The 26,598-nt window shown below is 37.2% G+C and overlaps 1 protein-coding gene across 1 annotated transcript in view; it reads right to left on the bottom strand.

Annotated features, from left to right (window-relative positions):
• pibf1 (progesterone immunomodulatory binding factor 1) overlaps nucleotides 1-26,590 on the bottom strand; it is a 58,234-nt gene extending 31,644 nt beyond the window's left edge. The window contains exons 1-11 of the mRNA XM_039649632.2: nucleotides 25,898-26,590; nucleotides 25,675-25,775; nucleotides 24,418-24,616; nucleotides 24,145-24,264; nucleotides 22,815-22,948; nucleotides 22,198-22,306; nucleotides 21,395-21,576; nucleotides 20,967-21,092; nucleotides 17,863-17,961; nucleotides 6,146-6,311; nucleotides 2,808-2,958 (exon numbers count right to left, since the gene is read on the bottom strand). Coding sequence (XP_039505566.2) covers nucleotides 2,808-2,958; nucleotides 6,146-6,311; nucleotides 17,863-17,961; nucleotides 20,967-21,092; nucleotides 21,395-21,576; nucleotides 22,198-22,306; nucleotides 22,815-22,948; nucleotides 24,145-24,264; nucleotides 24,418-24,616; nucleotides 25,675-25,775; nucleotides 25,898-26,146 — 1,636 coding nt within the window. The 5' untranslated portion in view covers nucleotides 26,147-26,590. The remainder of the gene's footprint in view (nucleotides 1-2,807; nucleotides 2,959-6,145; nucleotides 6,312-17,862; nucleotides 17,962-20,966; nucleotides 21,093-21,394; nucleotides 21,577-22,197; nucleotides 22,307-22,814; nucleotides 22,949-24,144; nucleotides 24,265-24,417; nucleotides 24,617-25,674; nucleotides 25,776-25,897) is intronic.
• Nucleotides 26,591-26,598: the final 8 nt, after the last annotated feature.

The raw sequence follows: 26,598 nt of genomic DNA, 5'->3' as shown, positions 1-26,598 counted from the left end.
GGCTGTGAGCTTCGAGCAGACGGCTGTTTAGGGTGCCCTGCTGCGGAGCTAGAGTGCTTCGGGAGGAAGTGCTTCAGAGCCTGTGATGTCTTTTGAACCTCGATGAATCTATCCGCAAAATCTTTGACGAAGATCTGAAGAGGCCAGTCAGGGAGATGGGTGCGTCAAGGAACAGAGAGCACTCTGAGTCCAGCATCTCCGACAGGGTCAACCAAAGGTGTCTCTCAGCAACAGTGATCCGCCAGTTTTCTGAGAAGGTCGGCCTGGAGTATTTTAAGTATGGCCATTGAATGAAGTGCCGACACAGCCTGCTCAGCAGCGGTGTAAGCGCGGGAGTGCATGGCTGAAGTGATGCGACAAGCCTTAGATGGTAGGACTGTCTTAGATCACCGTCCAGTAGAGGGCAGGCAAAGATGGGCCGCTACGGCTTCTTCCATGGGGGGAAAGAGAATGGTAACCTCTGTCTTTCGCACCATCCACCATGGAGAATGTTGCTGAGACAGAGGAACTCACTCGGGCTCAGAAGCACTTTGCGACTTCTTTATGAAGCTCAGGAAAAAAAGGCGTGGGTCTAGAAGCGGTGGGGGGCGGTTTTTTTGAAGGAAGGCAGCTGAGGCTCGCCACGGCCTGCGAGAGTAGACGCATCAGCTCCTACTCAATTCTGGCCCCTTTCCCTGACGATTCACGGGCAGAGGGGGGGAGGTCAACAGTGCTCAGCCAAACCTTACTGTCCGACGCAAGTAAAGAGGAGCTGGCCTCCTTCGCAGATACAGCTGGCTAGTCATCATCGATGACGGAAGCGGCGGCCATTGACCGTCGGTGAGTGACCCGAGTGAGGCTGGCAGGCAAACCGGTGAGCTTTCCCGGGCAAGAGAAGCCCGTTGAGTATGACGCTTTTTACAGCACGGCACTGTAGATGGTGGAAGTGCAGTCTCGGAGAAGGATGCCAGGCGAGTCCTCAGAGTCGCCTCAGTCAGCGAGCGCAAGAGCTGCATGATCCTCTCCCAGGCAGGAAACGCAGATCACATAGCTGTTCTTGCACTAGGCAATCTTTTTTAAGTTTAATCTATGCAGAATTGACGATGTTAAAAACCAGTTTTTAACTTGATTGAGTTAAAAACCTGTTGTTAACCTGAGGGATTTAAAAACCTGCCTAGGCCAGCCTTTCACATCACATCACCTCAGTGTCAACATATTCACTGACGTTTCGAAGAGGGTTGTTTAAGGACAAGGCCCTAAGGCCATTTTTTTAAATCATCATCAGGTCTGTCTGTCATATGTAGTATGGCATGTTGAACATGCAAAACCAATGGAAAAACAATTGTTTACATGTGTGTGTTTTTTTATTTTACAGCAGAACTGTTTCACGAGTAGTCATAAAACAGAATCTACACCGGCACTAATTTAACCACAGCTTTGACGTCTTTAAACCTACATGACCATATATGCAGAAATAAGACCCTCATGTCAGAATTTAAAGGCTCCCTGAAATTAAAATTTAATGTTTGTTTTAATCTTTAAGTGTGAATATGTGATGCAATCAGGGAAAAAACCAACACATGGTGAAATTTGACATATTACAGGTTTTGAGATCATATTAAAGCTGGGTTCAAGCCCTTTCCAAATCTGTTTTTATTTCTTTTATTGTTTGTCTGTAACAAAATTTATGGTTATCTGCAGTCAGCAGATCGCTGTGATTTTCAGAAATGGAATTTTGAGAAAAACAGGTTTAAATGAACTGTCACATCCTGCTAGCGGGACGACTGGCGCTCCCTTTTTTTATTGCCTTTTTTCATATCACATATTTTAGTAATCATCATAGATTAGGTATCATTCGAAAGCTTACAAACTCAAAATTCATCCTGTGAAAACCGTTTTGAAATTGGACGATTGAGAGGCGAGCAAGGTCTTTCAAACGAGCAGCTTCAAACTCTGTTGTTCTCTTGTGCTCCGCATCACACCACACGATAACGCAACTTGCGTGCTGTTGTAGTTCACCCAGGACTGGACTTTATTCTGTTATGTGGTTTATTTTGATAGGCAAAACTGTCTTTTGTAGTGTTAAAAGAAGGAGAGCTAAATGGGTGATATTGTTTTTTGACTTTACTGAAAACGCACCAGCGAGACATCCGACAGGTTTTCCCAGATCGCATCACATATGTTAGCCTTAAGGTTATGGATAAGCTGGTGTGTTTTAAAACAATGAAAAAATTAGCACTTAGATGATATCATACGCATTCAAAACGTACACTCTCTCACTTCCACTAAAATGGATCAAACTTTAGCTTTTCATCACATCTTCTGTCCAATCAAATGCTCTCTAGAATCTAAAGCGTCCTGCCCCATATATGCTTATAAATACCACCAGGCCAAAGTGATTAATGACACGTCAAGGAGCAATATGGGTTGGAGATGTGTGTTCGGTTGCTTAAACGCTCAAGTTTTATTCTGTTTTCCAACTGTATGTTGGTTAGGAATGCAATGGCTACAACTGAATCCAACATATCAGAGTTCGGATTCTTTTCCATGTTGCTGCTAAGTACGAAGTCTGTGAGGTAAATTAAACACTATTGGCTATTTGAAAAGGGGGAGAGGTCATTCAATATGCCCTGCCTTAACTTCCTATTTCAGTGGAAATTACGTCAACGCATCATACAAAGCTGCGTGTTCCAAGGCACTTCAGTGGGCCTTTAAGAAAAAATTGGCCTCACAGACCATTTAATTTCAGTGTGCAACCTTGCTAATGTTCTAGTCTTATCTTATCTTTGGTCTTCAACATTAATGACTGAATCGGTCTCCTTGCTTACTCTCTGCAGCCTGCATGGTAACATCGTCCAACTCCTTTTCCAATCGCTCGTATGTCTCCAGTCGTGCTTGCCTTTCAGAATTCTGAGCTTGCAGTTCTGCGATGCATTTGTCTGATGATGCCTGAAGGCCGTAAAACTCTTTTGTTAGAACCTGCATACAAAGATCAAGAGAAGGACAAAGATATAACGACAGAACTTGAGTAACAAGGGTGGTGTCATTTCATGTTCAAATTGGCTTTATGATGCTGACAAATATGTGCAATACATATTGCATGAGGCTGGTATGGGGTTCAACCACTGCCAGGTCTCTGAATGAGTTGAGAGTCAGTGTGGAGCTCATTACAACAATTATATATTCATATATTACATTGGAACAATCAAATCATGGGTAATAATTAAAAAATATTCCAATATTTATAAAGTGATCACCCAAAAAAAGAAAATTCTAATGGTGCGCAATATATCGGGCACCGATACACATCGGTATCATTCCGATGTCAAAATAGGGCCGACATGAACAGGCCGATAATCCTTCCTGTGTATTTGACGTGCGTGTAGATGTGATTGTGGGGGCGGGGATGTTTGTTTTGGCACGAGCACATACATTATGAGCACTAGTCCTGTCACTTTAAACTAGAGCCCGACCGATAAAGGATTTTGAAGGCCGATACCGGTACAAATATTTTTGGGTTTTAAAATCCGATATTCCGATATATTGGACGATATTTTATTTATTTATTTTTTTAAACTGGACATGATAGTCACAAATTTTGTCATGCTTATTTGAGTTAAGAGAACTAATGGGGATGTTCTTTTAATTGTTATTCAAGCAATGTATGCATCATGCCCAACTCAACGAGTGTTGCCAACAGGAACGGTGTAGACAAACTATACAACTCCAACACTCATGACATGGTTCAAGCGTGTTTCGTCCATTTTTATTTTATTTTTGAAATATTCATTTATCGGCCATTATAACTGCCGATACGGATAGTTTGGAAAATGCCTAATATCAGCCGATAATATCGGTCTGCCGATATATCGATCTGGCTCTACTTTAAACAAAGCGCAAGAAGACTGGAACTTGAACGGCCACAATTTTCGCATTGGTGCATCACTAGAAAATTCTATTATCATTTACCCTCATGTCATTCTAAATACTTTTATTCTCTCTGTAGAACACAGAGAGAGAAATCTTGAAGAACGGACTGGCCTTTGAATTCACCTTTGGCTAAGCCCCGCCCCCCTTAGTTACTGTTGCTACATCCGTCAAACTTCATCTGCGCTCTGCGTGGCTTATGCTGTAACAGCTTCCTGCTGAAATGTTATCAAACTTTTATAAAGCAGCAAATAAAGTGTCCGATAGAAGTAGGCAAAAGGGGCTGCAATATGCGTTCGAAGGCTATATTCAAGACATACAGGTGAAACGCAAGAAACAACAAGGCATCCAAAATAGAGGCAAAAGCATAACGTTACCCGTCAGTCAAAAAATTAACCACCGCATTTCCTACTAATCGAGACGGAGGCTGGGACTAACAATATCAGGGAGCAACACTGTTCATGCAAGCTGGGTAGGTCTCTATTCACTTCTATAATCGTTATTACAAAGCAAACGGACTACACAAGTATAACGTTGTATTTATTAGCAGCGTGTGCTAGTGTATCAACAACCGGTATGAGAACCGAAATCATAACCTAAAACATTATAAAACGGTCTAACTAGTATAACTTCACACTCACAGTAAGGTTAGAAGTAAAAAAAGATATGCTTGTTGATCTTTGCGGGGTTTAGCTGACTGAGGTCATCCACACAGTTTAACGTTAATCCAAAGACGATACCTTTCAGGATTTTACTTCGGTTTTGGGAAGGGGAAAAACGGACACCCCCCTCCAACCTCTCTAGGAAACGCGCATCTGTGTTACAAATGTCTGAGGCACAACGTTTAACCATATTTTTGATAAAATTATGACAGTAATAGCCTGCCGAGACCAAAAATATGAGACGCCTGTGTTGAAAGTCAATGGAGCGCTGTGAAAAAGTGTCTGACCTCTGTGGGAGCTGTGATTGGTCAATCTACATTCTAGGGCGTGGCTTAGCCAAAGGTGAATTGGTATCCACGAAAATGCAGCATTAAAAAGAAGTCCATATGACTTGTTAATGGCTTAATGTAAATGTCATTCATAGATTTCACAATATTAAAATCTTATGCTATTTTGTATAAAATCAAAAATAAATCAGAAGATCGAGATCAGAGAAATAAAATGCTAAAAAGCACACAAAAACCGGGGTGAAAAAAAAATAATTGTTTTCAATGCTACAAGTTAAGGCATTTTAAATTGTATATACACTGCTTGCGTAAGTGAACACACCCATTCTAAAGTTGACTAAAAATAGGAATAAAAAATTATCTTTTAGAAATTGATCTTAATGCCATAATTAAAAAAAAAATAGAAAAAAAACCTAACCTTTAAGCACAAACATTTTCTTTGTGAATGAATAATGTATCTAAATGTATATAAATAAATGTTCTTTCTTAAAATACAGGGGGCATAAGTTAGCCGTAAACACTATGTTAAATTCCCATAGAGGCAGGCTGATTTTTATTTTTAAAGGCCAGTTATTTCATGGATCCAGGATATAATGCTTCCTGATAAAGTTCCTTTGACCTTTGGAATTAACATATCCCCACATCATCACATAGCCTTCACCACACCAAGATATTGACATGGTTTTATTTCAGTTAGCCTAATAGCTAGTTTGATTTGCATTGAGATGATCTTATGGAAAGTACCTAATGCCAATATTTACCTATGGTGAAGACTATGTATGTGATTATGTTGGGCTATTTTAATTCAAAAGGCCAAGGGAACTTTATCAGCGGAACTTTATACCCCATGTATTTTAAGGAAGAACATTTATTTATTTAAGACACATTATTTATTCACAAACAATATTGGTGTCCTTAAAGGTTGTATTTTTCCTCTTTTTTTTAATTAAGGCATTAAGATCAATTTCCAAAAGATTATTTTTAATCAACTTAAGCATGAGTGTGTTCACTTATGCTAAGCACTGTCGCTCTCTAGTCAGAGCCAATGGCCTCGTAGGCCTCCCTTCGACATGTATGGTTGCGCTTCGGGTGACCCGAGTTCAAGTCCAGGATGTTAAAGTGTTAAAAGTATTCCTTTCAGGAATTAACAGCTTGAACTACTAGGCATTTGACAGGTTTTAACTTGCAGTGATGCTAAAAGAAATCACTTTTTGAGATTTCATGTGCATGGTATCTGTGCCATACAGATTTAACCAAAATGAAACATTTATTTATTTCATAGAGCCTTGCCTCCAGTTTTTTCTGGTGTTTCTCACACTCAATTTGACAAAGGCTGAGGTTCCTGGCGGTCTCCTCCTGGACCATCTGGGAACGCTCCAACTCAAACTTTTTCAGCTTCACCTGGTTAAGCAGTTCTGCCACCCTGCTGTCTGAACCCAGCTGCAGCTGTCTGAACCTGGACACAAGCAAAACAGAGGATATAAGTGCATCTGCATTCACCCATTCTACACACTGACCAGATAGAGCAATCATTCTGCAAAATTATCCCATGCAAAGTTATTTTGGAATCAACAAAACACATATAATAATAAAAAAGTTCAGTAAGATTTTAGAATGAAGTCTCTTATGCTAACTAAGGCAGCATTCATTTGATAAAAAATAAACTAAAAACAGAAATGTTGTGAAAAAAATGTAATTTATAAGGACTACTCTCTATTTTAATATGCTTTAAAATGTCATTTATTCTTGTTATGGCAAAGCTAAATTTTCAGGATTACTCCAGTCTCCAGTCACATAATCCTTCAGAAATCATTCTAATATGCTGGTTTGCTGCTAAAAATTATCAGTGACAAAAGCAGCTGTGCTCCATATTTATGTGGGAATGCTATGCATTTTCTTCAGGATTCTCTAATTAATAGAACTTTCAAAAAAATCATTCATTCAAATAGTTTTTACTGTCACTCAAATTATGATTTAAACAAAATAGGAGGGGAAAAAGCAATTGCTAAATTAAATGTGATGCCTTAGATGTGATCGCCTCTGACATGCTAAGTGTGTATTTCCTAGGGCAAAAAGTCACTGAAATCTTAAACACCAAATCTCAACATGCCCAAACAGATTAAGTATCTGTTCCTCCAACATTAACAGCCAGGTCTTTGAGTGATTAAACCATTTTTTTATGGAATGTCAGAGAGCTCCAGGGGGTTTTGGTTGAAACCATAACCACACCTATGAAGGGGCCAAACTGGCAGGTCAAGATTTTTCTTTTGTTTGTGCTTTGCAGCTAACATTCAGTCAAATGGCAGGCAGTTTGGTAAAGAATACTAAGCAAATGTAATCATGATGACCAACACCTACAAAAATAATTGTGACATATTGTATGTAATTGGACCACTCCTATCATACATTAGGGAGTAAGCCTGGATATTGTTAAGCTATTTATTGGCTTAAAGTATATTAGAGTAGTTTATTTACGTAAATTCAGGGGGGGGAGGAAGGGTGAGAAGGCTGTCTGAACACTATGTTGTGAGGAGTGGTTGCCTTATTCATATATTTTATGAATTATTTATGTGCAAATGCATTTGACAACTGATAAAAAATCTATTATTTTTTTTCTCAGCATGACACAATGCAATGCAACACTCATTTCTATTCTCCCCCCCTCCCTTAAAATTGTCAGCCTAAAATAGAGTCACTGGACAACATGTTCACGGACTGTAGACTTGACCTCTCCAGGGCAGGGGTAAAGGAGCATCTGTCGTTTTTGCCCTCAATCGAGCTTCTCTGTGAATGCCAGCAATCCGTTCCCCGGGGCTGAAAAACGTGGGGTATGCCCAACTGTGTGCAGAGTATCTGCTGGTATGCAAGGCATGTGCCTGGAGCTCAGTGACACCGTAAGCTTCTCACATGGGCAAATAAGGGCTGACCACTCAGGACAAAGGGGAGGGCCAACAAACTGCACTTAGACATTCTAGACATCCTCATTTACTTTGTTAGCGCACATTACTTGTCTTGTGGTGAACAATTAATTTGTGCACGTAAATACACAGAAAAAAAACCTTAGTCGTGGTAATCTTTAATCAAAATGTGAAAATTTGCTTCCTTTCTAGAATGGCGTTCTTTCTCTGACGACATCAGTGTGACGGCTTGGATAACTGTGAGTGTGAGTCAGAAATCTTTCCAAACATGTTGAACCTCTTGTCCAACAAAAGACAACATTTAATAAACCAAATAAATCAAAACATTTCAAACTTCTGTGTATTCAGCTACAGTGATACTATGATGCCCATAGGTATTTCCTGCAATGACATGTGTTGTCTACTTCCGTGGCGGGGGATATATTAGGGCTGGGCGATTTTTGTTATAAAAAACTCGATTTACGATTCGATTCAATTTTTTTTAAGTCAAGTAGAATTTCTATAACTCTGTGTGTTGAACTGATAATCACTCTTTTGTGTGTTAAACACAATCTACTTTAAGGGTTAGTTCACCCAAAAATTCTGTCAGTATTCACTCACCCTCATGTTGTTCCAACCCCGTGAGACCTTCGTTCATCTTCGGAACACAAATTAAGATATTTTTGATGAAATCTGAGAGCTGGATCACTCCTGCATACTAGTCTATAGGCTTCTTGAGGAATTGAAACTTGCCGGCCTCGACAAGTTATTAAAGACATCGTTAAAATACTCCAAGTGACTTCAGTGGCTCAATCTTAACTTTATCAAGCGACGAGAACATTTTTTTGTGCGCAAAAACAAACAAAAGTAACGACTTTAATTCAACTATTCACTTCCTTCTCTATGGGCCTGTAGTCAGTTAACGTAGTGTGATAGCGTAGAGCTACGTCACACGTAGGCTCACTATTGGCCGACGCTGGTCATGTGTGTGATGCGTGTGACGTACAATAACAGAAGCTTACGCTATTAAACTAGTAACCTGACTCGAGGCAGAGAGAGAAATAAATGAATAGTTGAAATAAAAGTCATTATTTTTGTTGAACACAAAAAGTGTTCTCGTCGTTTTAAAAACTTAAGATTGAGCCACTGTAGTCACTTGGACTATTTTAACAATGTCTTTAATAACTTTTCGAGACCGGCAAGTTTCAATTCCTCAAGAAGTCTATGGACTAGTATGCAGGAGTGATCCAGCTCTCAGATTTCATCAAAAATATCTTCATTTGTGTTCCGAAGATAATTGAAGGACTTACGGGGTTGGAACAACATGAGAGTGAGTAAATACTGACAGAATTTTCATTTTTGGGTGAACTAACCCTTTAATACAACTTCATTATAAAGAAAAACAACAAATCAAAAAAAAAAATATATATATATATATGATCATAATCTATGACAAAAATGCTATTATAAACTAGATTAGTGGATAATTCAGCAGTAAAATTTAGTCTCAAGTGCACAATAATTGTACAAAATCAGAACATTTAGGGAAAAAAATCTAGAGGGGAACAAATAAGAGACAATAAGTGTAGCACTAAATCTGGTAAAACTTTACACATTGCTCTTTGTATTGTACATTCATGAAAAGCAAGATAACACAAATCAAAAAGATCAATTATTATAAGTCTATTATAAAATTGAGACATGTTTTAAATGTATAGCACAGCAGTTTAATGAGGCAGCAACATATGATAGATAGGACAGAACAAGAAAGGCTACTCATAATCTTTCAATGCGCAAAAGTATTATGATATGAAAGGCTCCAATAAATTGCGGCACAAAGTGCTTATGCGCATCCAGAGCGTTGAATGATGCGCTTGAAGCACAGAAACACAGCACGCAGCGCAAAAGGACAAAGGAAATACATTTTGATGCGTATGTATGTACACTTGAAGAGGGGGAGACATAAAATAGATATTTTGAAAATATGAATAGTTTTGACCTACCAACTCGATTTTTAAATCAAAACGATTTTTTTCGTACATATGGCATGTCTGCACGAGAGCGCCCTCTGGCTGTCAGATGGAGCAGCATTTACTAGCGATCAGCTGTGCTGCACTGACAAGCTGCGCAAAAAATAATCAGAGCCTTTGCCAAATCGTGTATGGTTTCATTTTGATTAATCGTGCAGCTCTACTCTATTCAATATTCCATTTCACAACACTGAAGTAACGTCGGTTGGCGTTGGCATTCCTTCTCTAATGACATCAGTTTGACGGCTTGGATAAACTATCGTTAACCACTCCCCTCTAACCGTCAGTCTGCCATGCGAGGGATGGAGAGGAGGTGTGCTAAAATAAAATCCTGCCTTCTATTCTAAGGCAACATGGTTAATCAATTATGAAATAGGAAAGGCCGCGATTATTTTTAAAGTGGAGCTTGTCTGTGACCTACGGCTTTCCTCCATCTGAAAGCACTGTGAGAGTGAGTCGCTTATAACGTACATTTGAAAAAGCAACACGCGTCAAACATCTTTCCAAACATTTATGAACCTCTTGTTCATAAGACAACTTCTGTGTATTCAGCTACAGTGATACTATGATGCCCATTAGGTATTTCCTGGAATGACATGTGTTGTCTACTTCTGTGGCGGGGTATATATTAGGGCTGGGCGATTTTTTTAAATAAAAACTCGATTTCCGATTCGATTCGATTTTTCTTTACGCTTCCATGTCACGACACTGAAGTAACGTCGGTTGCAACTTCATGGGGACTTTAAAAAAAGAAAAAAAGGATGCGGTAACACTTTATTTTACGGTGTCCTTGATACAGAGTAATTACTTAGTTAATTACTTTGTAACAAATATCGTAAAACATGTAACAAAATGTAATTAACATGTAACTAAGTTATGGTACAGCCTGTACTTACAGATTGTAATTACACACATGTAATAGGCAGCTACTGTTACACATGTGTAACAATACGAGTCTGTTACATACGTCTTACAAATTTGGTACACTGTAACTATGTAAGAAAGTACTTAGTACCACACAATATAACAAGAAGTACTTGACTATATTAGGCTACTAAGGTCTGCAGTTAACAGTAGCTGCCTATAACATGTGTGTAATTACAATCTGTAAGTACAGGCTGTACCATAACTTAGTTACATGTTAATTACATTTTGTTACATTTAATTACAATGTTTGTAACAAAGTAATTAACCTGTATCAAGGACACCGAGTTACCTAAAAAAAATACAGATAACAGAGAAAGTAGGTAAAAAATTGTTGGTGGCAAAAAAGAAAAAGAGAGTGACAAAAAACAAAGAGAAAGGCTCATTTAAATAATCGCAAGATATTTTGGCCTTTTGACAAATATTTTTTTGTACATTTTATTTTGTATTATATGAATGTTGTTTGTTTGTCTGTGATTTAACACTATTCTATCTATATAGCTATTTTTATGATGAAAACACAGGTAAAAATATAATAAATAATATCAAACCACTTATCAAAAAAGTTAATCACTTAACGACCAGTTTTCAGAAAAAAATACTGCATTCTACATCATATATTCTGAGGATGTGTAATTTTTTTTTTATGAGTTGTTTTCGGTTTGAATTTATTTATTTAGAATTTGAATTTATTTATTTATTTATAAATCCATTTATCAAAAGTAATGCATTTACATGAAAAAGACATTTACATTATTACAACATTCTATTTCAAATAAAAGCCGCTATTATTTGACAACTTATTATTAGCTGCTAACTTTGACAACTTGGACCTTTTTGGTTTCCACAAAAATATTAAGCAGCACAACCATTTGGTGCATGTTTCTCGAGCACCAAATGATCACATTGGAATGCTTTCTGAAGGATCAAGTGATCCTGAAAACTGAAGTAAAAATGTTGAAAATTCAGCTTTGACATCAGGAATAAATTACATTTTAAAATATATTAAAATTGTAATTATATTATTTTCACAATATTACTATTTTCACTGTATTCTGATCAAATAAATGGAGCTGTGGTGAGCATCAGTTACTTCTTTCAAAAACATTAAAAGAAAACTCACTGACCTCGAACTTTTTCCATTACATGCCTACACTAACTCTACATTTCAAGTAATTCTTCAAACCTTTCTATGTTTTGGCTGCAGACATGCACCAGCAGAGTGTACCAAAATGGAAATACCCATCTTTTCTAGCCAGTTTAGCATGTTTTCTCACTCCTGTGAAAACCAAAGCTCATATGTTAAATTAGCCTGTCAGAGAGGTTTCACTGGGCTGTGGCGGCTCGCTGCTTATTTTCTTCTACTTGTCTAACTATAATCTAGTCTCGTCTTAACAAGCCACATGTTCTTGTTTTAGATAATCTATTTTCACAGTCATTTACCACAGCCCAGTGTCCAGAATCTGATACTGCTTTCCTTCAAGTGCAGGCCCTGGTCACCAGTGTAGACACATGGATTCAACTGCATTTCATCACAAAAGCTTAACAAAGGCATGTTCAGCAACTCTGTCACAATGGCTCTACAACCGTGGGAACATGACTGCACAAGACATTCCTTCTCAAGAACACAGGCTCCAAAAATAATTACATCTATCATAACCAGGAGCAAAACAATCCGCATATTTTAAAACCTTGGCTTTGATTTTTTTACTTGTCATTTTTTTAGGCAGCAACAGAGGTTAAATATGTCTCCCTACAACTTAAGAAAGTCATACAATACTTATTATTTTAGACGAGCCACACTAACAGACAAACATGGCTAACACCCACTTTTACTTACAGTGAGACAAAAATGGTCATGTCTGTCATCAGTATATGATTACTTGATTTGGCCTTGGAGGAATCCAGTCAAGCTTGAAATGTTTGACACAAAGAAAAAACAAAACATAAAAAAAGTCCCAAAGAAATATCCTTTTCACAGATTTACAAAGTGCATGCAACAGAACAGTGTTAAAGAACATTGTTAAAGCCACCACCCATCACTGTTGTTTGCTTATTAATGTAAAGTTAAGTTAGCAATTTTGTCATTTTAAAGTGATATTAAAGGTGCCCTAGAATGTGAAATTTAATTTATTTTAGCATAGTTAAATAACAAGAGAAAAAATAGGCGAATCTCCACATAACACCGATTGTGACGCAAGAGTCGGGATCATTAATATGTACGCCTCCAAACATTTGCATATGCCAGCCCATGTTCAATGCCAAGCGGATCTGCAATGCCAGCCGGAAATACACAGCCAAAGCATGGCAGTTGATCAGTGTTCAGATGTACACATGAACACAAACGTATGGGTGACTTATTTTCTCTAGAAATGCGCCGCCACAACTTCCCAAAGTTGTTTAAGGTCCAAACATTTCAAGACACCCCTCGCTGCAGCCTGTAGCACAATGACGTAGCTTGATGGTCCAATACCTGGTGGACGGTGGTGTGTTTTGGTGACGTCATAGACGCATGCGCAGTACCGATCTCTGGGTTATAATTCGCATGCGCTGGTCTTACGTGACATGCATGCTCAATATTGTACTGAGATGATGTTCTACCCTGTGTACTAGTAGTACTGTTAAACAGTTAAGTAATTATTTATGAATAATAACTATTTATACAAATGGAAAGTTATCCCAGCTTCACTCTACACTAGGCTAAAAATTTAATTTTACAATATTTTAAATCAGATGATTTTAAACCTAAATTTGTCCTCACCACAAGTATATATTTTTTTATATAGAACTGTTATTTGCTGTTAAATGGAAGCAAAACCGAGTCAAGTAGCCAATTGTCTCTGTAATTTTAAAGGTACAGTACAATAAGGTCTGTGAACATCTTAAAATACCAGTACACATTCAAAGGAAAACGCAAAAATAATAACAGCATCAAGAAAACAAGTCTTGTAAGATTTGAAAAAAAAAAAAAAAAGAAAAGAAAAAAAGTGCTTGGTGATTTTTTGCCTGGTAAGAGTTCCTTCTTTAATGGCTATACAAATAAGGTTCCTCTTAAATTGCTGTTAAGTGTCTGCAAGACATGTATATGGTATGGATGCTTGTTTTCGGCACAGAGTGAGAAATAAAAAAAGGTAATGGTGACTTTTTATCTCACTATTCTAACTTTTTATCTCAGAATTTATACAAAGTCAGTATTGTGTGATATAAAGTCGCAATTGCATGTTATTAAGTCAGAATTAAGAAATATAAACTCGTGAGAAATATACTTGAATCTTGTACTAATATATAGGTAACCGGTACTTGAAGCGAACAAGAGACATTGCGCCCCACCTGACCCCCATTTTTGATAATATATTTGGATTAAATCATAAAAGGAAACATTAAATTTCTGAATAAAACACATTTCATGGGACTATACTATTCTTTAACATTGTTAAGTTGTTAATCTAATTCATTATCAATTCTTGAAAAAAACAAACAAAGTTGTTATTAATTTAACTGCTATTTTAACTGATGATAATAATAACCATATATGATGATAATAATAATAATAATTTATGGTTATTTAAGATGCTATCATACTGTGAAAATCTGGTAACACTTTACTTGAAGGGGTGTGCATAAGACTGACCCGACACCTTCATAGCCATGACGACATATGTCTTGAATATGAAGTAAGGTTTATGCATGTTTGACAACTGTCAAGTGTCTTTCACTCAATAATGACATTTTGAATGCAAATATGACATTGTTTAAGATGTCTTTGTTATGACATCTTGACAAACCATAACATCATAAACTGTCAATGTCTTTGTCATAACAACTTGATGTAAAATTAAGTTAAACTGTCATGTGGTTGGCTTTGACATGAGGCATTATAACTGTAATTAATATTTTTCATGACCTCAACTACAGTGGTACTAATTGAATTTGTCATTAAAAAGTTATAATGGCTTCATGACAGCCAATGTCAAAAGCAACCACCTGACAGTTTAATGTAATGTTAACCAATAAAGCAAGGTGGTTTCTTAAGTTTGATAATTAATCTGCTATGTCATGTTTATGACAGGTTATGTTGACTTAGTAATGTTAAGTTGTCATGACAAAGACACTGTTATGAAGTATTGGTTTATGTCAAGGTGTCAAAACAAAGAATCTCAAACAATGTCATATTTGCATTAAAAATGTCATAATTGAGCGAATGACAGTTGTCACAAACATGCATAAAACTTCCTTCATATTCATAACATATGTCATGTCATGATTATGAAAGTGTCATGTTAGTCTTATGCACACCCCTTCAAGTAAAGTGTTACCAGAAATCTCATACCATTACAACCCTACACGGGAAAGTCCCCCACCGCCACTGTTCAAAAAGTAACTCAGTAACTTTTACTCTGAGTAAATTTTAAATGAACTACTTTTTACTTTTACTTGAGTACATTTTTAGACAGGTAATTTTACTTGTACTTAAGTAAAATGTCATTGAAGGAATAGTACTTTTACTTGAGTAGACTATTTTATTACTCTTTCCACCTCTGATAATAGCCAAAGCAATTGGGAGATAAAAAGTCGAAATTGCGTGTTATAAAGTCAGAATTTGTGAGATATTAAATTATTCTGAGGCAAAAAACGTATGTTTTTTTTTCCAATGCAAAATCAAAGCCACAAAACCTTTTATCCATTACTATTTCTCAGGGCTTCGAGACTGAGACTGTATTCCAATACAAATACCTTGGTGTTCTAATTGATGATTCTTTCTCTTTTAAACCTCACATCCAGCAGTTGGTGAAAAACTGAAGATGAGACTGGGTTTTTATTTTAGAAACAAGTCATGTTTCTCCTTAGAGGCAAAAAAGAAGGCTTGTTGCTGCCACTTTCATTTGATGTTATATACTGTACATGCATGCATCCATTCAATGCTTGAAATTGTTGGATACTGTTTACCACAGTGCCCTTAGGTTCATCACAAACTTAAGAGCATTTACCAATCACTGCTCTCTGTATGATCGGATTGGTTGGTCTGCATTGTCCACCCGTAGGCTTAATCACTGGCACATTCTTATTTATAAAGCTATTCTCGGTTTATTCAAAAACCGCTATAAAGCCAAAACAATCTGTAAAGCTGCTTTGAAACAATCTACATTATATAAATGAAGATGACTTGACTTGACTAGCACATGCATATATGAATTCACCAAAACACACCACCGTGCATGCACGTAACAGCGTCCACTACGTATTGGACCATCCAGCTACGTCATCGTGCTACAGGCTGCAGTGAGGACCTCTTGACCATTTCACCGACTACTGTTTTACTCAACTTGGGCCAATACAGAGCTGGCTTCAATGATTGTCTGAAAATAAATCGATCGAGCTACCAAGCAACAATTTCTGATGAGTAGGCCTAATTATTGAAGTTCAGAGAGGTAATCTTTCTCTCAAAATCATTCAATACTGTTTATGCATCAGTAAGTCAAGCCAGTGACTAAAATATCAACTTCACATTGTTTATTTTAGTAGGATGAAAAAAAAAAAAGACAGATTTAAATTGTGAACAAATTATATAAAGGAAGCGATCAAAGAACAATCTTTCCACACAGCGAGTTTATGTGGACAACTCATTATGAAATCAAAGACGCACGTTACACTGTACAACGAAGCTCTTACTGTATGTGCATCATCATGTTTGCATTGGTGGAAACATAAGAGAGAGTGCAGAAACTACGTTGCAATGATATGATCTTCATTCTCGTGATCAACAGACTGTCATATGCTTGCTCAATGCTCATCATGGCAACATTGTGTGTGATGGGAATAGATTTAAATACTTTAAAAACATCTCACGATTTGTTAATCTCGATAGCTGTAATAGTAAAAACGTATAATAGCTGCAGTAAAAGTTTTCAAGAGAGTTTCACATAGAACACGTAGCTATTTCATATGCAAGCATGTCAGCCAATCACAGCAGAGGCCGATTACACACAGCAGTGTTCAAAGCAGAGGCTAAAATCAGGCTAGGAAAAATGCCTTTTATTTCAAAATGATGACTATTGATCTAAAAAAACATACTAAAATTAATAAGGGCAACCCAGAAAACATTATAAAATAATAAAATAGCCCTATACTAGGGCACCTTTAAGTACTTTGGGGGATTTACAATGCAATTGTTTGGGGTCGGGAAGATTTTTGAAAGAAATCTCAACAAGGCTGCATTTATTTAATCAAACATGGATTAAAAACGGAAATTTAAGTACAGTTGTAGTGAAGCACTGACCGCATTTCTTTATAATTGAGTCCAAGTTTAACGCAAATAACTGTGAGAAAATGCAAAACTTTTGCGTGGGAATGCAAAGTTTCTTGGGGGAACCCAAAAGTTTTGTGAGGGAATGCAAAAGAATTGCAAAAAAAAAAAAAAAACACCACCACGTCCCTTAGGGGCTCCGTAGTTTACAGTTAACATGTTTTCTTAAAATGTTCCTGTGATGGCAAAGCTGAATTTTCAGCATCATTACTCCAGTCTTTAGTGTCACATGATCATTAAAGAAATCATTCTAATATGAGGATTTGATGCTCAAGAAACATTTCTTATTATTATCAACATTAAAAATGTTTTTTTTCTGCTTAATAACTGAATAAAAGTGTGAAACCTTTTTTTTTTAGGATTTTTTTAATTAATAGAAAGTTAAAAAGAACAGCATTTGTTAGGAATAGAAATGTGTGTAACATCACAAATGTCTTTTCAGTCATGTTTTTTCAATATAATACAATTTCTTAAAAAATCTTATTGACCCAAAACTTTTGCACGGTAGTTTACTTTGACATCACATTGGGACTTATCAAGTATTAACATAGTGGAAATAGTTGTCAATGCCTAGGCCTAATTTAAATAACTTTTGAAATCCTGATTTCAAAATGCCCAGAAGTCTACTGTACCACATCATTGCATCTGGTTTCACTAATCATTCACTCATTTAGTGATTCACACACATTCGGCCATCAAGCTTCTTTCCGCTGAATTAGGAGTTGGCAAGAATTTCTGTACATGCATAATGCATTTACTCAATAGTTTTTCAAACACTCAACAAAGTGTCAGTAAGAAAATTACGACAGCTACAGACTGTCATGCATTTGTGAGAGGTATGTAAGAACTTACTGGTCTAAAAGTTGATCATATTTGGCTTGGGAATCTCTTTCTGCATTCAACGCTCTGTCTTTCTCAATGACAGCATTATCCCGGGTTTCACGAAGGTTTCTGAAAGATTAACAAACACATTTCCTGAAACAATTTTGTACATTATGCAGCACAGGATTAAGTTAAATGTTCTTTACAACCTTGCCATTTGAAACAATATAAATCATAAACTTTTATTACCTGCATTATTACATATAGACTAATACAATACAATATTTCCACTGGCACTTTTTCTGTATAATTTACAGAATGTGAATTTAATTTTTGTGCTTTGGAGATTTCAGATTGCAGTGATACATCAGATAAGTCTGACTACACCAACATTTTGATGCTAAGAAGTAGCATAAAGCAGAAATTAAAGTCCAACAATAGTGGTTAAACAATATCTACATTTACATAACCCTCTTATATTTCAATTGAAATGAACTGATTCCATACTAACATTCTCAAAAATTGCGCAGTATTTTACAGTTTCAGATTTCAATTCAGCAAAAAAATAAATAAAAAATAGCAATAATATAATGCAAGTATTTAGTCATCATAACTACTATTCTTGCATTAATCATTTTTTTATTTATTAATTCATTTATGTTTTCAATGATAAAACTATTTAGGCTGTGGCCACTTGAATAGCAGTGTCTGTCCTGGGACCCCTCTTACTTCACCTATGCTTAGTTGATTAGAAAATAGGGCTGTGTGATCAATCGTGATTGATTTTCGATTTTGGCTTCCAAAGATTATGAAAACAAGATAATTGAGGTAAAACTGTTATTGTACCACTGCCACATTCAGCTTTCGTGCTTTCGTTCCTCCCTAAGCCAAATTTAACATCCAAATCAACCGAATGAGTGAGGGCAGTAAAATGTAGTCTACTGTTGCTAAACTGCGAGAAGTGTTTGATATTAAACAGTGTAATTAAAGATACATTAAGCCGCTAAAGAGACACTGTTCCCCAGGCGGCTTTCTGTGCGTATGCTCCGAGATGGAGAGAAATGTACAGAAGCAAAGTATTCTTTGGCCATGAAATTTATGCCTAAATGGTCAAATAGAATATAAACAGTTCAGAAAGAAAACGTGTGTGTAACTGTATATTGGATCCGTGCATTTGGTCTTAAAGTGACAGCAGCCCTATATTGCTTCTTCAGTCTGTGTCATTGATGTTAGTCAAACATCAAAAGACAAAGATATAATCTCTCACTGCTCTTGAATGAAAAACTTTTATAGCTTTAATAAGGATTAATCTGTATTTAATATACAGTGAAGACTATGCAGTGTTATTTTACATCTGATTACTTTCTGCTGTAGGATACTGCTGTAGCTCTGTTTATTTAATTTGTATTTTTGTTCTGTTGTATCTCTTTGTCCATTTTTGTTTGTAATAAGTTTCTTGCCATAATTGAGCAGCCCTATTAGAAAATAAGATTCAGCAGTGTTAAAGCCCACTAAATCCATATAGGATCCAGCATCTAGTTTGCATTAAGGATACATATTTACATGTAAGCCGTTGCAGTGAGAAGACCAAATGTTCACTATAGGCAGTAGTTTCAAAGATTACATCCCATCCTAACTGAATTATTCATTTCTTTAACTTAACTTAACAAATATTCAGATTATACACTCACCTAAAGGATTATTAGGAACACCATACTAATACTGTGTTTGACCCCCTTTAGCCTTGAGAACTGCCTTAATTCTACGTGGCATTGATTCGACAAGGTTCTAAAAGCATTATTTAGAAATTGGCCCATATTGATAGGATAGCATCTTGCAGTTGATGGAGATTAGTGGGATGCACATCCAAGGCATGAAGCTCGCGTTCCACCACATTCCAAAGATGCTCTATTGGGTTGAGATCTGGTGACTGTGGGGGCCATTTAAGTACAGTGAACTCAATGTCATGTTCAAGAAACCAATTTGAAATGATTCAAGCTTTGTGACATGGTGCATTACCCTGCTGGAAGTAGCCATCAGAGGATAAGTACATGGTGGCCATTAAGGAATGGACATGGTCAGAAACAATGCTCTGGTAGGCTGTGGCATTTAAACAATGCCCAATTGCCACTAAGGGGCCTAAAGTGTGCCAAGAAAACATCCCCCACACTATTACACCACCAGCCTGCACAGTGGTAACAAGGCATGATGGATCCATGTTCTCATTCTGTTTACGCCAAATTCTGACTCTACCATCTGAATGTCTCAACAGAAATCGAGACTCATCAGACCAAGCAACATTTTTCCAGTCTTCAACTGTCCAATTTTGGCGAGCTCCTGCAAACTGTAGCCTCTTTTTCCATTTGTAGTGGAGATGAGTGGTAGAAGTGGGGTCTTCTGCTGTTGTAGCCCATCCGCCTCAAGGTTGTGCGTGTTGTGGCTTCACAAATGCTTTGCTGCATACCTCGGTTGTAACGAGTGGTTATTTCAGTCAAAGTTGCTCTTCTATCAGCTTGAATCAGTCGACCTCTTGTTGATGCTCCTCTGACCTCTAGCATCAACAAGGTATTTTCGCCCATAGGACTGCCACACACTGCATGTTTTTACCTTTTCACACCATTCTTTGTAAACCCTAAAAATGGTTGAGCGTGAAAATCCCAGTAACTGAGCAGATTGTGAAATACTCAGACCGACCCGTCTGGCACCAACAACTATGCCATGCTCAAAATTGCTTAAATCACCTTTCTCTCCCATTCTGACATTCAGTTTGGAGTTAGGATCACACCCCTAAATGCATTGAAGCAACTTCCATGTGATTGGTGGATTAGATAATTGCATTATGAGAAATTGAACAGGTGTTCCTAATAATCATTTAGGTGAGTGTAAACATAAAACATAGTATTCAGACTTTTTAACATATCCATTTCCAGTTATTCGTTATTACTGGACGAGGATTTAAAAAAAAATAATAATAATAATTGATTATTTCTGAAATCACTCTGTCAATCACTCATTCTGGATTTTTATACAGATTTCAGATTTTAAAATTCCCTGACATTCCCTGATACTACATGGTAAACAAGGATAGAAAGAATAGGATTTGTCCAGTCTGAGACATGAAGGCTTGCTCTCACCTGTTCTCTCTCTCATACATCTCTTTAGATGCCCTCTGCAAGTTCTCGATCTCATGACTGGTCTTCATTCGAATGCGCTCCAGTTCATCACGCAGTTTGTTTTCATACTCTGTCTTATAGTGATCTCTAGTGGAGGGATGCAAACATTACAACTGTTACATTATAATTACATAGAATAGATTATAAAGAAATGAGAAGAATCGATCTTGGATTCCTGCTGTAAATCCATTAAGATTCTCGAAAGGTTACGTAATATCTGATACCAGACCGGAGCTGGCCCATTTCTTCATATTATGCAACCGTCTTACTACAGACCAATTCTGTATTGTTCATAAAACTGAACTGAATAAACAAAAAAAAATGTAGTTAAGAGTGGGAAAAAAGTAAGTAGGAAGCACCATCTGTTGTACATTATTTATCACACATACCTAGAAGCAACATATTTTTCATAGGCATCTTCCCTGGCCTTCTTTGTGTCCTCAAGCTGGGTCTGCAGTCTGTCCAGACGGTCTTCTTGATGAGCACAGCGCACATTAAGCTCCATGTTCTGCTTATTTAGATATTCCTTGTCCTTCTGCATCAATGTTACAGACTGCTGCAGAGTAGCTACCTGCGGATGAAAAAAAGGTGTAAAGAAAAAAAGGAAACATGCAACAGAAGAACTTTTATGATAAACAGATTTATAGGTTGAGATTATAGACATCAGCTGATAAGTTGCCCGCTTTGCTAGTTTGCAGAAGAGTTGTTGTTTATAAAATATGTAAACTTGTTAATGGATGATGCAAATTTGTTGTTTTCAAATAATTTATATATATATATGAAGAGTTCAGATGCAAAAGCCTCTAAATGCCATTTGAAATTTTCTTCTTTAATGATGATTTTTTATCAAACTTGTATATTTAAGTTCAGTAATTTCACTTAAATAACAATTAATAGGTAATTATCATTGCCATTTAAGTGAAATCACTGAACTTAAATATACAAGCTTGATAAAAATGATCATTCTAGAAGAAAATTTCAAATGGCACTGGGCGATATGGAAAAAATATCATATCACGATTTTTTTATAAACAATTTTCAGTTTATATATATATATAATTTATCCAAAAAGAAAACTGAAAATTGTTTATTGTCAATTAACAAGACTGTCTATAATTTAAACAATCACCCAATTAATTAATTGACCTGCCGATCTGTTAGTAATCTTATGTGTGTGTTCATCCCACATTACCTCTTTATGTAGCTCATTCCTCTCTTTGGTCAGGGCAGTGTGTGTGAGGTCCAGTATTTCTAACTTCTTCCTCAACTCTCTCACCTCAGATTCATTCTCATCTCTCTCTCTGTGGACCAAAATATGTAGACACAACCACCATATTTAAAGGACTGAATTTTAAGAATTCATACAAAATAAAAATTTTGTCCTAGTCAGTCGACTATAATGTTGCCCATATTGTTGACGCCCAACGAAAAACATTTTCAACTAAAATATCTTTGTTTTGTTAGATTGCAGCTAAGGCTGGACATTTAAAGAAAGTAAACCACAATTTGAGATGAGTACGATTTTTTTTTATGTTTTTGAAAGAAGTTTCTTATGCTTATCATGGCTTCATTTTTTTATCGAAAATACAGTAAAAACAGTAATATTGTGAAATATTATTACAATTTAAAATAACTGTTTTCTATTTTAATTTATTTTAAAATGTAATTTATTCCTATGATGGTAAAGCTGAATTTTCAGCATCATTATTTCAATCTGATCCTTCAGTAATCATCTTAATGTGTTGAGTTGCTCATTTCTGGCTGAGCTGAATGTGGACTTCAAATGACAATGCAGGACATCCCACTTACCGTTTGATTTTGTCATAGTTCTCTCGTTTGTAGTCTCCTTCCTGAATAAGCTGCTTGGTGTCAGCAAGTTCTAGCGTGAGTCTCTGACAGCGGATCTCAAGCTCGGAGCGTGCTCTCCGCTCTTCCTCATAACTCTGGTTGGGATATGAGAAAAAGAAGTGATGAATGTCAATAAGAAATAAAAGTAATGCCAATAAATAAAATTATTTCACAGCTGTCAAGAATTGGGGTCATAAATTGAGAAATCACATTTTCTTTGATCTTTTGACATATAAGAGGTAGGAGTTGCACAGACTAGTCGACTGCAATGCCCCGCCAAGAAGATGTAAGATTTAATTTGACGTCAACTACTCGTTGATCATGGCTCTCAGAGGGCGTAACAGAATGACAATGTCCTTGTTTTACACTGACAAATAAATGCATACTCCGAGAGCAATTCACAAGATATGCTTGAATATACCATCTGGATGCTCAAATTGATTGGGTAAATTCACGTTTTAAACAGCTTATTGTCCACACAAGTTAATAGCCGAGCTAAACTAATGCACCTCTGAATTGTAACACACACAAAGATCACGCATCACGTTCAAATCGCGCGCACACAGAAACATTCAGTAGCGCAGAAATATATTGTCAACACTGTTCTGTGATCTTTCAATAAAATAGCTTAGAAACTGAAAAGTTCTAGCATACAGTATATATTTCTTGGTAACTAAAACCCACAGCTTCACTTACAGTAGAGAAAATTAATTCACATGCAATCGCTCTCTACAATGCATTCATATATAAATATAATCTTTATTGTGCCAATTTATCTGTATTTGATTTAGAACGAGCAGAAATATGAGAGAAATGTCATGACCCAAAGACAAAAGAACACATAAAAAGTAAACTGTTATCTAGGAACAATAGTGTCTCGCAGTTAGATGTTATGGGAGGGAGGCGGGTTTTGTCACATTATTTCTAAATAGTGCGTATAATTTCTAAATTATTTCTCTGTCATGACAACAATGAAAAAGTTGACAACAACCTAGTCAGCATTTCAAACAAGGTCACGTGGGAGTGGCAAGGGAACAGCGTGCTGAACTGTCAAGTAATGTTCGTTTGGCTGAGGATAGAGCGACCGACTTTTTTTTTTTTTTGGAGCAAGCATTGATTATGCATAACACTGTCTTAATTTGCGGGACGCATGAATTGAGCTTCAAACGCTGTGCGCGCACACGCTACGCGGGACGGGTGGTCACTCTATATGATCTATATCTTGCATTTAGAAAATAGATAGATTTCAACCATAGTAAAAATTGTATCCAAAAAGAATAATTTTCCACACCTCCATTATTGATCTAATTTGGTTGCGGTGACTGTCCAAATCCTCGGCCAGGTTAGCCTTTTTCACCTGCAGCTCAGTCACAAGAGTCCTCAGAGGGTTCACGACCTCATAGAACCGAATCTATATAAAGAAAACACACACACACTTATACAGTATACTTATACTTATCACAGTATAGCTTTTAAATCTCCTCGCTCCACGTGTTTATGAGTGGGAGGAACCAACAGCACCAATAAATATATCTAAAATCTTAATTTCCAAGTCAGTGCTCACCGCAACATATTCAGGGATGGTGAGTTTGTCCTCAGTCAGTTCCTTCAGCTCAATGTACTTCTCCTCAGATAGCTCCAGGTCCCTCAGGCTCCTACGGAGGTCACCTGCTCGATCACACAGCTGACGGTTCGTCTCTTCCAGCTGCTTCTGTCTGAGCATGATGGTGTCCATCTCCTGCTTCCTCAGAGCTTGCTGCTTCCTGCATAAGCCATTTTTTTTAATTGTGTTGAAATGCGATGATGTGTGACAACAGGCTTTTGAGGAATGTTTATCTGTACATCTATCGATCATCATAGATGTTTTTCTTTTATGTTTTGTCTTTAATTAACGGCTGAATCTGAAAAACATCAGCCAAAAATCTGAAAAACATTTTTCAGTAAATGTTTTCCATAACAGGGAATTATTGAATTATTTTAAATTATAAATATTAGTACTTTAAAGACAAATCATAGTGGAATATATATATATATATTATACACACATCTCATTTTATGTGTGGTTAACAATAAATAGCCCAACTAGGCATGACTAGAAGAAGTGACAATAATTTATGGGCTTGTGAATGAATGAATGAATGAATGAGGAACTTATATAGCGCTTTCATATGCGCTTCTGTATATCCAAAGTGCTTTACAATCACATCAAGACGTCTCTCCTCAACCACCACCAGGGTGCAGCATCCACTTGGAGCCATAGTACAACAGCCCAAGTGCGCTCACCACACACCAGCTATAGGTGGAGAGGAGAGAGAGAGTGTGATAGAGCCAGTTCAGTGGAAGGGGATTATTAGGAGGCCATGACTGGCAAGGGACATTGAATGGAATTTGGCCAGGACACTGGGGTAACACCCCTACTCTTTAAGAGAAGCGTCATGGGATTTTTAATGAACACTGAGAGACTGAGAGTAAGGACCTCGGTTTAACGTCTCATCCGAAGGAAGGTGCTTGTTACTGTAGTGTTCTTGTCACTGGACACTGGGGTGACCATAGACTGTAAAAAAATGGTTACAACCCACACAGACCACAGGGTGAGCACCCACTGGCCTCACAAACACCCCTTCCAGCAGCAACCTGATTTTTCTAGGAGGTCTCCTATCCTGGTAATGAACAGGCTCAGCCCTGCTTAGCTTCAGTGGGCAACCGGTCTTGGGCTACAGGGTGATATGGCTGCTGGCTTAAATATTTTATCACATTTATCAGCCAATACCAATACGGCGACCGATGTGTTGACTTTTTTCTTAACAGTATGTAAATGCACCTGTTTTCATCCTGCTGGAGTTTGAGCTGGCTGTCCAGACGCAGAGCGAGCACCTGTTTTTGATGGAGAGCATCGTTCAGCCTTTCCTCCAGCTCTTCTATCTAAAATGAATGTGAAAATAATCATGTTAACACTCACAGGCAACCACACATGCGTTAACTATTCTTTAAACTGCTTTTTTTTATTTCATGTAGACAACAGTTTTCTATTAATCAATCATTACTTTGGTAAGGTGGTCCACTTTGAGATTGTCTATGAGCAGATTTTTCTGTGACAGATCTATCTTCAGTTTTTGAAGGTTATGAAGCAGCTCTTTTCTTTCAAGAAGCTGTTTTGTGACCTTCCCTGCGCCATCTTTCTCATCCGAAGACGATATGTCCTCTGTGGGGACTGTTGTCTCCAGACTGATGTCCTCAGACTCGATGGAGCTGGAGATGTTTGCCGTGGCGCCCTTTGGCTTCTTTGGAGGCATATCGACAAGGATCCAGTCAACGTGTCTTTGCCGACTTGTCGTGTCAGAAAAGAAGAATGTTTCTCAAAGCTGGTTTTAAAACTGGGAAATGTGGATTAGTAGTCAAGTGCCAGGACGGGCTCAGAAGCTCAAGGAAAGAATTAACGTTCACAGATAAGACGCTATAATTCACTAAGCGATGACACTTCGGTTATTTTTAGGTTAACTAAGTTAACGTTACCTTACTTTCGTAGCCTCGTGACAAGAAAAAAACACGACAACGTGAATATGTATGTGGAAGCTGGGAAAAGTGTTTTATGATTAGCTATTTATCATACCGACTGTTTAAGCGTCCCGCCGCCCATAGAAACAACAATGACAACAGAAAAGAGAAGTGAAGATTGCGTTAAAGAGCGTCTTTTTAGAAAACGCCTGTGATACAAAATAATGCGCCACCTATGGGATTCCGCCTG

This window comes from Pimephales promelas, chromosome 6 (genome assembly GCF_988280905.1).
Source record: "Pimephales promelas chromosome 6, fPimPro1.hap1.1, whole genome shotgun sequence".
Taxonomy (NCBI): domain Eukaryota; kingdom Metazoa; phylum Chordata; class Actinopteri; order Cypriniformes; family Leuciscidae; genus Pimephales; species Pimephales promelas.
Note: the sequence above shows the minus strand (reverse complement) of the source record. Positions and strands in the feature narration are given on the sequence as shown.